The sequence below is a fragment of the Cryptomeria japonica genome, chromosome 4 (genome assembly GCF_030272615.1).
Source record: "Cryptomeria japonica chromosome 4, Sugi_1.0, whole genome shotgun sequence".
Classification (NCBI taxonomy): domain Eukaryota; kingdom Viridiplantae; phylum Streptophyta; class Pinopsida; order Cupressales; family Cupressaceae; genus Cryptomeria; species Cryptomeria japonica.
Genome location: NC_081408.1, coordinates 611,264,091 through 611,275,787, shown reverse-complemented (window position 1 = coordinate 611,275,787; position 11,697 = coordinate 611,264,091). Strand labels below are relative to the sequence as shown.

Below are 11,697 nucleotides of genomic sequence, written 5' to 3'. Positions count from 1 at the left end.
GATTCAACATAACAACTTGCAGACAATTAATTTTTCTAGTACTATAGGGGATGATGCTTTATATGAAGAATTTTACAAAATATTATACCAAGATGGAGGACATGACTAGAGTACCATATGCAAGTTCTATTGGTAGTCTTATGTATGTTATGGTCTATACAAGGCCCGACATTACCCAAGTAGTGGGAATCCTTAGTTTGTACATTGCTAATCTTGGAGGTTGGGATGCAGTAAAGAGAGTGTTCAAATATTTGCAAGGTACTTTTAAGTATTCCCTATGTTTTCATTGTTATCCTTCTGGACCTCAGTATTTAGTCAATATTCATGGGTATGTGGATTTAGATTGGGCATGTGACATTGATAGTAGAAGATCCACTAGTGGATATGTTTTCATGATGTGTGGTGGTGCTATCAGTTGGATGAGTAAGTGGTAGGTTGTAGTCACTTTCTCCATTACAGAAGCATAGCGCATGGAAGCTACTCGTGCTTGTAAGGAAGCCATTTGGATTAAGAGATTGTGTTATGATATTCGTTTTGATGCAGAACAAATTATTATCTATTGTGACAATCAAAGTATCATTTGCTTAGTAAAAAATCCTACTTTTCATGCTAGAACAAAGCACATTGATGTTCAATTTCATCTTTTTCATGTTATGGTCGAAGATGGAAAGGTGAAGTTGGAGAAATTTGACACTCTGATGATTGTTGTGGATGCACTAACGAAGCCAATGAGCATAGAAATTTTTTTGATTCCTCACATTAATAATTAATTTTATTAATTATTTGGTGCATATTTATTTATCCTACTTTTAGGAGGTTGGAATAAAAAGTTTTATTGTTGATTAAAAAAAATGATTTGACAACTTTCTATGAAGACTTGGGAGTCAAGTCTTGTGTTTTCTTTTTTAGAATTGGAAAAAAGAATAAAGCAAATTTTCTTTTTTATTTATCTTTTCATGGAGGCTATGTTAAGGAAGGATTTTCTTTCCTTGAAGAATTGAGAAATAAGTCATCAAAAGCAAAAACATAAAAGAAAACTTTCAAAAGACCAAATTGAAGCATATAGACATAGAGATAGAGGAAGTCATAGGAAGAGAAGACAAATTTCAAAAGACCAAATTGAAGCATATGTTTAGTTAAATTTATGCTTGTCATACACACTCCACTCTAGATTGGAAGAGAAAACATAAAAGGGGATCAAATTGAGAGATAAATTTAGGTCAATTTATGCTTGTCATACATGAGAAATTTTCAAAAAAACCATTCTGCCCACTAAAAAAAACAAAAAAATATCCCGAACAATCTTTGAGTATGTTACATATATTTTCCCAAAAGATTTTAGAAATTTTTTTTGATTTAGATCAAATTATGTTTGTTGTACACGGGCATTGTTCTAAAAAAGTGACTTAACCATCTAAGCATTTTCCTATCCTTTTATCAATATCACGGGGGCTTTACTTAGTGAACCGTGGTTATATCACGTGCATTCATGGCATACTAAAGAATCCCCTTATTTTCAAAAAATATTTCCCTAAACTCCTTTCTTTCACCCCCTCCCAATACACAACCTGAATTAAAAACTCCCCTAATTTAACCAAATATTTCATTTTTTAATAACCTAAATAAACCCCCCCTATTTTCACCGATAGGCAATATATTGTACCCTCATTTTTGGGATATTAAACCCCCCAATATGAACACACGTGATATAATATTGACTAGCCAATGAAACCCTCATGATACATATTAACAATACCTTGGTACATCTATCCACCTTTCCTATAAACATTTTCACTTTTGGAATTGTATCATTTTTTTTAATATATTCATAATCATTTTTTCAATATAAACATATTTTTACAAAAAATAAGTCTTTTGGAAAGGGTGTGCTAAAGAGCAATAAAATGTGATGTCTAAACACAAAAAGAGAGTAGGAAAATAAATGAAAATAGAACTCTGCAATAAATATGTGGCCATCATGGTTTTAGTGGGTTAATATTTCTAATGAGATTAGAAATGATTGAAGGCCTATGTTTCATTGAAGATACTTAACTTCAACATTTGAAATAAAGTTTTTAAATTTGTGTTTATTATTATGAACAAGTTATTAATTTAAGAATGATGAAATCAATAAGTTGTAACATTTTTATGTAGAGTTAAGATGTTATTTAAACATAATAATACATTTTTATAATTTTTATTTTTGAATTAATTATTTTTAATTATTTTTATTGATTGAAATTTTTTATATTGCATAAATTTCACTACATGTGTAAGGTTTGATTGATTACTTAGAATTAGCTAACAAAATTCAATTTCTCTTCCATAGACTTTTTATTATTAATTATTGAATTAGTACTAAAACAAATTTTAATTCTATATTTTTCCATAATTAACATACAATTTGTAGATGGAGGAAATGGATTGAATACAAGACTCAATCTTCCAATATCCAAAAATGAAGTACCTACAAAACACACACATGCAAATGCAAATATCTAAGCCAAAACACACATGCATGCAACAGAAATTCACTCCATTGCACTACTATTCCTCAAGATTTCACATTTGATATATTTGCTCTCAGAGGCACTTATGCAAAAAGCTATGAGGAAATGGAGATTTGAGAATGCAAAGAAAGTGGATAAGTGTCAAGATATTGGAATGTAAATTGGCATAAGTTCGATGCATAAAGATGAGATCTGCTCAAATAAGAGAGGGGGCTTGTTTAAATAGATTTTCTTCGAGCGAGTTCATGTTGTGGGATGAATATGGGATAATGCAAGATGAGTGGTATAGGGAAGATGAGTGGTAAATGGGAAATGGTAAGTGGGAAATAGTAAGTGGGAAATGGTAAGTGGTATGAGGGGATATTTAAGGGTTTTATTAAATAAATAGAGAAATGTGTATAACGTGAATACATGAAGGCATATAAATGAATATGATAAATATTTTATTTAATAAATTTAATGGATAAATGGTAAGATATTAATAATAATATAATAAAAGATGTGAATTATGAATAATGAATTATTAAGAAATAATAGTGTAATAATGACTCACCTGATGTTCAGAGAAATTTGAAATTAAATGCAAACAAATTAATGGAAATTTTTATGTGTCTACACAATTAAATTATTTTTTTCATTAAAAGGACATTCTTGTGGAGTGTAATACAATTCTTTTAATATTTTTACTGGTGTCTTTACTAGAGACCATTATCTTTTGACAATGGATATGCATTTATAATATAAAAAATACACAACATTAAAGAAAGCATGATACATATTATTTTTTTCTTTTTAAGCTATAAGATTAAGGCTATATATTTATAACATAGTATTTCTATATGACTTCATTTAATTGAAAAGGTGAAGCTATTTTTTTTAATACTTCGATAGCTATGAAGGAAACTATGTTAGAGGTTTGATTTAATCGTACAAAAATTCTATTCAAGAGGTTTGATTTAGCTCCCTTTAACCAAACCTTGTTACATGTGATTAAAGACTAATATGATGTATCATTCTAAAAAGACAAATGATTTCAAAAAAATTATGTCCCACAAGTGAGACACACAATAGTGAGATTACCCTATTTTACTTGTATATTTCATTATTTTAATCAACATAGAACAACTCCTATTAACCTTTCCTCCCCATCATACTTGCCCATCACATCCTCTTTATCAAACTAGCTCTAATAATAGATGAAAGAATATGAAAAAAGAAATAAATTGGAAATATTGATTTGATAGTCATTAATTAAAGAAATATACAAAAGTTTCAATTATTGTAATAGAAAAGAAAAGAATGATTTATTTTATAAAAGTGATAATTACAAACAAACATTAACATAATATAATTATGTTCGCTTATATCTCAATTACATCATTTATTAAATATTGTAAAAGGCTTACTAAACCAAATAACACATATAATAATTCCATCTTCATCCCAAAATAACTATTGAAAAACAGTTAAACTAAATCTTAATATACGAAGCTTCTACTAGATAAAAATTTTTTGAAGATACGTACTTTTTAATCCTCCATTATACGATACAAGAAATACATTTTATCTACGCATTTAGACTTAATACATATCTAAAGAGTATACGCCAAAAACGCAATTCCAAAGAGCTTATTCGTCTATCATTCCTTGGAGCTTCTGCCAAAGATCCGACGCCAAAAACTCAATGAAATGCGAACAATAGGAAAGTAGAAATAAGGGGAAATAAGGGGAAATAACATACTAGGGGCAAGACCGACACCTTGGAGTAAGAAAAATACATAGTGGCCTGGTGGAGGGAACAAGTATAGTTTTCCACGTAGTGACATTGCCCTTATCCATATTGGAAGAAGGCACACCACAACCCACACAAGCACAGCCAACCACAAACACTTTGATGCCACGAGCAAATGTATTGCTGCACCAAATGTATTGATACCAGTGCTATATATAACGCTTGCAAACTGATCTCAGTTATGATCCAATCTTCTACTTGGCCAGGAAAACTTGCAAAATAAAGGATAACAGAAGCAATGGAAAAACAGAAAGCCAGCGTGTCAAATATCACAAAAAGCTTGAAGAGATTGTTGTTAATCAATATAGGCGCTGGTGGGCCCTGTGCTTGGTTGCCTGTACCTCCCGGTAGAGTGAAAGCAGCTGCGAAAGCAACCGTTGCAATTAGGACTGCACTTCAGATATGAGATTCGAGTTCAACCCCAGGGTGTTAGTTGAAGTTGAGCCCTCATCAAATATTTTCTTGACAGCACCATGTTGACATAAATATCTTATAATCTGCAACAAGATCCGTTCATTTTAAATTTAATTCTAGTTAAAATAATAATAACATTCTTAAAATTAAATAATATAAAATCTCTTATTTTACATCATCATTAACATAATTCTAAATATTGAAAATAGTTGGACAAATAAATAGACCTCATTATGAAAAACAAAATATTATCACTGCAACATGTTACTATAATCTAAACACTTATAGCGGTCTACCTAGATTTAAAAAAATGTTCTTATTTTTTTAATTAATAAGAAAATCTGTCCTCTCCATAAGACATGAACACTCCAAGATTAAATTAGAATTTTGCGTGATTTCAAGCCTTCTATCAAAATAAAATTTTTACGAATATTTTATGTCTCAAGCATCACAAAAATATAAATAACTATCTTTATTTATTAAAAAAAAATTACTTTAATTATCAATCAAACTAATATTTAAAAATAATTCTAAAAAGAACCAAACAGTTTTAATTCATTGAGAATCAAATCACTTACAGCCCTGTAAAGTTGTGGGTCATCATTCTGCTTCTCTAGTGCAATATCTAATGCCGTTTGCCCTTTGTTATCAATGCAATTTATCAGTCTTTCTGACGTTACCGAGTATATTATAAATTTCAGGTGATGTCCTTCACTTCTGAGAAATATTTCAGCAGCATTGTTCACGGCCAGATGCAAAGCAATTCTACCATCGTTGTCGACCATTTCTAGGCAGTCCCTGCAGTAATATAGTATCACATCCACTAAAGCTGCGTTCCCTTCTTTGACTGCAACGTGAAGTGCAGACTGCTTGTTCTGGTCCACTTTGTAACAAGAAAGCCCACCATCATTTCTTATAAGCATCTTTCCAGTTAGGAAAATTTTCCTGTAAAGCTTTGGGTAAAGGAAATTATCGAGATATGGAAGCAACGCAGCCATGTGCAACGGACTTCTGTCGAAATTATCTACTTCTGTGGCAAGTTCAGGTTTGTGGTGTAAAAGCTTCTCAATTACATCTGCACAACCAAAAAAGTAGAAATGAAATGCAGCGCAGAGTTTGTCCTTGTCTTTAACAGTATACGAATCGATGTGATATGACCATTATTTATACTTATGTGCGTGTCTGTGTGTGTTTTTTTCCCTTGAAAACAAGCTGGCCGTTCCTTCAAATGTTGATATTTTTACTTAATAATAAAATGTGAACAGAAGTTGACCATATAATGTAATTATTGTATTTTTCTATGAAAATAGCACAGTTACTTGATTAATAATTTTCAAAAAAACTAGTCTACAATAATTAAAGATACATTTCATTAAAAAACTTAAAAAATCATGTTTTGAAATTGTTAGAAAGGCTAGCCTGGTGTTGGGAGCAGCAAATGTTTTAGAAGCTGGTGCTGTCAAAAAGGCCTCATCACTTTTTCACCAGAAATTCTTTGGAGCTGAGTTAAATGGATGTATTTAAGAAGTCGGATTAGCAAAAATAGAAATTTAAGGCTTATTTGGAGATCGTAGTTATGTCATAGGGTTTCTTTGACCCCATTTTTGAATCAGGAAAATTATGTACGGACTCTTTTGAATGGGCTATGGTTTATTAGTAAGTCTAGAACATTCTGGTTTCAAGCTTTGATGTAAAACAAAATGCATCAATAAGGTTAGAACATTCTGGTTTCGAGCTTTGATGTAAAACAAAATGCATCAACAAGGATCTTACATGGGTTCAACTTCTTTGTTACCATTAGAATATTGAGAGGAGGTGGTCTGAAAGGGCATCTCTAATTCTTTTGAACAAATTTTTAGCAGCGTCATACAATCCAGGAAATAATAGTTGTCCACCAAATATATTTTATTTCCAAAAATCTACAAACGTATAAAAATTGTCATAGTAAACAAAAATTGAATCAACCAAAAATCAAAGAACAACATACCTGTACTTAATTTAGAGACTGCAAGATGTAAAGGTGTTTGGCCATCGGATCTCTTGTAATACTCCATACTCATAGGTGTTGGAGGACACAACATTTCAACTATCTTGACTTGACCTCCCTCACAAGCTTTAAAAAGAGCCCTTTCACCTGCTTGGTTGATCTCATTCACCAAATCTGGGCAGAATTCAAGTAAAGCATTCACGACTTGCTCACTTCCTCCTAAGGCTGCTTCGTGTAACGCTGTGTTTCCTTCCATATTTTTAGCTTTTAAAAATGTCATCCCATCCTCTAGATTGGCATTTGAAAGTTGAAGCAACTTTTGAACGAATGGGAGAGAGAGCCATGATAGGCGGCAATATGTAGCACCGTGTTTCCCCCTGGCGTTACCTCATTCGCAACGCTCCACAGCGGCGAAATCTCATTAACCGCTCTTACGTTCCCTGATTTGGCTGCTTCAAAGAACCTTCTGTTCATTCCTTTGCAGACATACCCAGTTTTATCCATCGAGCTTGGCCAAAAAGACTATAGGCTCGGGCTTAAGGCAAACGCGTTTTTTCAATGGGAAGATGGAAACTTCTATGGAGGTAGAAACACTTTGTTTTTACAAAAACATGGGAGTATTGACTTTCTGCAGAACTTAAAAAAAGGTCGTGAAAAGACCAGTAAAAACATGCGAGTATTGTCTTTCTGCAAAACTTTATTAATAAGAGTGCCATAAGAGATTGGACGCTTTCAAAAAATAAAAGACAAAATCATCCATGTTTAGGAGGCAGCAGGAATTGTAGCACCACTCAAGTGGTCCATCCGCATAATTTTAAAAAAAAAGGTGATTAGACCAGTAAAAACATGCGAGTATTGTCTTTCTGCAGAACTTTATTAATAAGAGTGCCATAAGAGATTGGATGCTTTCGAAAAATAAAAGACAAAATCATACATGTTTAGGAGGCAGCAGGAACTGTAGCACCACTCAAGTGGTCCATCCGCATAATTTAAAAAAAAAAGGTGAAAAGACCAGTAAAAACATGCAAGTATTGTCTTTCTGCAGAACTTTATTAATAAGAGTGCCATAAGAGATTGGACGCTTTCAAAAAATAAAAGACAAAATCATCCATGTTTAGGAGGCAGCAGGAACTGTAGCACCGGTACTCAAGTGGGTCCATCCGCATAATTTAAAAAAAGGTCGTGAAAAGACTAGTAAAAACATGCAAGTATTGTCTTTCTGCAAAACTTTATTAATAAGAGTGCCATAAGAGATTGGATGCTTTCGAAAAATAAAAGACAAAATCATCCATGTTTAGGAGGCAGCAGGAACTGTAGCACCACTCAAGTGGTTCATCCGCATAATTTAAAAAAAAAAGGTGAAAAGACCAGTAAAAACATGCGAGTATTGTCTTTCTGCAGAACTTTATTAATAAGAGTGCCATAAGAGATTGGACGCTTTCGAAAAATAAAAGACAAAATCATCCATGTTTAGGAGGCAGTAGGAACTGTAGCACCACTCAAGTGGTCCATCTGCATAATTTTAAAAAAAAAGGTGAAAAGACCAGTAAAAACATGCAAGTATTGTCTTTCTCCAGAACTTTATTAATAAGAGTGCCATAAGAGATTGGACGCTTGGTACTCAAGCGGGTCCATTCGCATAATTTAAAAAAAGGTCGTGAAAAGACCAGTAAAAACATGCGAGTATTGTCTTTCTACAAAACTTTATTAATAAGAGTGACATAAGAGATTGGACGCTTTTGAAAAATAAAAGACAAAATCATCCATGTTTAGGAGGCAGCAGGAACTGTAGCACCACTCAAGTGGTCCATCTGCATAATTTAAAAAAAAAAGGTGAAAAGACCAGTAAAAACATGCGAGTATTGTCTTTCTGTAGAACTTTATTAATAAGAGTGCCATAAGAGATTGGACACTTTCAAAAAATAAAAGACAAAATCATCCATGTTTAGGAGGCAGCAGGAACTGTAGCACCACTCAAGTGGGGCCAGCCTTAAATCACACACACTAAGCTTAGACTGCTTAGATGGTGATGTGGGCCCGTTGAACCTATTCCGTTCCTCGATCCATTTCCATTCCCTAAACACTCACCATCACAGTCAGTAGAGGTTGTTACAGTCTGCGTTAGCAGTTCCCGTGCATGATGAAAATCAAATTCAACTAAACTTCTGCAGCAGCACAGGAAGAGTGTTTGAATTGGAGTTTTAATTAAAATGAATAGGGTAGATTTTGTCAGATGATATAGTTGCAGTTGTAAATTTTGTCAAATGTTATAGTTGCTCTGGTTGACGTGTATGCAAAAAGTGAAAGCAAAGACAAGGCACCTGAACTGTTCGACAAAAAGCCGAAAAGAAATATGGCCTCATGGAATGCCCCGATTGCAGGAGGGACACAAAATGGCTTTAGAAGTTTTTGAGCAAATAAAATTGGTAGGTCCAAAGTCAGTCTTGCAACCTTCCCCAACATCCTCTTGGAATCACGATAGGCATTTTGAAGAGAAAAATAAAATCGATTTTGTATCATACATAGAAGTATGTCTAGCTATGTATTTAATATATTTTGTTTATTAATTAAATTTATGCTTGCCATATTATTAGATAATTGGAGTAAAAAAGATATTTTTGGGGGAGAGAAAATGATATTGTTGATTTCCAAACAATTTTATTAGGATTTCGTCTTTTTTGTCTAAATGGATACCTTAAGTCTTTAAGTCTATGTTAATTTTCTATGAAAGACTTTATATTATTTTTCAAGTCTAGCAATAGACAAATATGGATATAGAGTTTTTAATCAACACCCATCTCCCAAATGATATTTTGAATAAAGTTAATAGGTTAGAAGAAAATTAATAAGTTTGAAAATAGTGTAACCTTGGTTTGTTGATTAATTCACGACTCCAAATATTTTTAGATATTTATATACCATATTTCATAGTATAAATTTAGATTTATTAAAATTATGAATTTTATGTTTAAAATATTTTCAGAACACATTTTTTCTTAGATTTTAAAGCATGAAAAAGAACATGGAGAGATTACTTGATTGATAGAATTTAAGTGAAAGACAACCCTACAACAATTAGGGAGGAGGTTCTAAATCATATGAAGATGCTTATTGAACTAAACATAGGAGAATCGAACAAGGGGTATTTGTTTTATGATCATGATATACCAACTTATTGTAAGAGGTATTTTGATTCCAATTATAGATGGCATCTGAAGAACGAAAAATGGCATTGAAGAACAGGTGAGAGGAGTCTTCATCTCCAATACCACACAAAAAACAGATGGAAGGCCCATGGAACTCACACTTGTGAATATTGTCACAGGTAAGACACCTATTCAAAGCCAAAGTCTAAGCAAAACAGTTACACTTCAGCCAAGAGAAATTGTTCAAAACATATTTCCACCAGTGCACCTCCCTCCCCTCCAAACGACGGAACAACTCTTTGTACTCACTGGCAACAATAAAAACACCCTTAGGATTCGGGGACCAAGCAAGTTTATCCCTATCCTTAAGGGAACTACAATGTCTACTAGCCAAAATGCCATGAAGCTCAGCACAGTCTTCCTCCATATCAACAACAGGCCATTCATTAGGAACCTTCCACCGCTTTATCTCCGATTGCCCACACCTATAAACAGACTTAAAGTCGCTCACTCTAGACCACCCTATTCATGACTACATATTGTTCTTTTTATTCTTTTCAATCAAGGAAAGAATAGAGTTACAATTGGACTTAAAATAAATCATTCATTTAAAAAAAAAAAATTATTGGGACACTAAATATGCTTCAGTCAAACAGAAAAAATAATTCTGGGGACACTAAATATGCTTCAGTCAAATAGAAGTTTCAGAACATCTCAGCAAGAAGTTATTCGTTCACAAAAAGCATGAGCTGGAACAATTACTTTAGTTGAATCATTCATGACTACATATTGTTCTTTTTATTCTTTTCAATCAAGGAAAGAATAAAGTTAAAGTTGGACTTAAAATAGATCATTCATTTAAAAAAAAAAATTTTAAAAATTATGGGGACACTAAATATGCTTCAGTCAAACAGAAAAAATAAAATTCTGGGAACACTAAATATGCTTAAGTCAAATAGAAGTTTCATAACATCTGAACAAAAGCTATTGGTTTACAAAAAATATGAACTGAAGTAATTGCTTTAATTGAATCATTCATTTTATTTTTATCCTTTTCAATTAAAGAAAGAAAATTGGACCTAAAATAAATGCGAATGTGAATGGCCATAGCTAATAAGAAAAGAATTGGATCCAAAGTTAAAAGCCTCTTCGATTTTAACGCTTAAGAATAAGGTAAATTTCACATTACTTTGTTTATTCCCCGTCATCTCTTGTTAAAGGGAGAATAAAATCAAACTTGCCTTAAAAATATGCGAGGATTAAATTTAAAGCAGTGGGCACAAAGTTTAATAAAGAGAAGATCGAAAGAGCTGGTCGGAGATGGAGACATCCATTTGTTATTCATGTGTTGATCATAGAGTATGATATATTTTTATAAAATCACATATATTTATAATTTGGAATGTATTATTACACTTTTTAAGTTTAGCATAACACTGTCATTTTAATTAAAAAATTATTATTTTTAAAAATTCTTTCATAAAATTATAGTTATAAAGTTAAATGGTACATCAAGTTTAGCATATTTATATATTTTTATTTAATTAGTATATTTATATTTTATAAATAAAATTTATATAGAGGTATGGTTAATATTTATTAGATTATTAATTTCATATGGTTAATATTTATTAGAATATAATCTTATTATAGATTAAATAGTTATTAGTCATTGTACTTGACAGCCAATTTCTTTTAAAAAAATACTATCTAATGTGCAACTTCTGGTTTAGTCTTTCAACATTTTAAATAAAAGTTTCATATACTTCTTATATACTCTTAGGCTTTTTTTTTTAACCTGTCATTGGGATTCACTCTTAGGCTTTTTTTTACCTATGATTGGGATTC

The 11,697-nt window shown here is 32.0% G+C and overlaps 1 protein-coding gene across 1 annotated transcript; it reads right to left on the bottom strand.

Moving 5' to 3' along the window:
- Positions 1–5,246: 5,246 nt before the first annotated feature.
- On the bottom strand, positions 5,247–7,207 carry LOC131875251 (ankyrin repeat-containing protein At5g02620-like). Its single transcript, XM_059219324.1, has 3 exons — positions 7,091–7,207; positions 6,704–7,019; positions 5,247–5,791 (listed from the first exon to the last, which is right to left on the bottom strand). The coding sequence occupies exons 1-3, from the start codon at positions 7,205–7,207 to the stop codon at positions 5,247–5,249; spliced, it is 978 nt and encodes a 325-aa protein (XP_059075307.1).
- Between the last annotated feature and the right edge of the window lie 4,490 nt (positions 7,208–11,697).

Excerpts from the sequence above, each read along its gene's own strand:
- LOC131875251 (XM_059219324.1), bottom strand. The coding sequence starts at position 7,207 with ATGGATAAAACTGGGTATGTCTGCAAAGGAATGAACAGAAGGTTCTTT. Across the intron at positions 7,020-7,090 it reads TGTGGAGCGTTGCGAATGAG|TTGCTTCAACTTTCAAATGC; the intron begins GTAACGCCAGGG and ends TTCGTTCAAAAG. Across the intron at positions 5,792-6,703 it reads AGTCTCTAAATTAAGTACAG|ATGTAATTGAGAAGCTTTTA; the intron begins GTATGTTGTTCT and ends TTGGTTGTGCAG.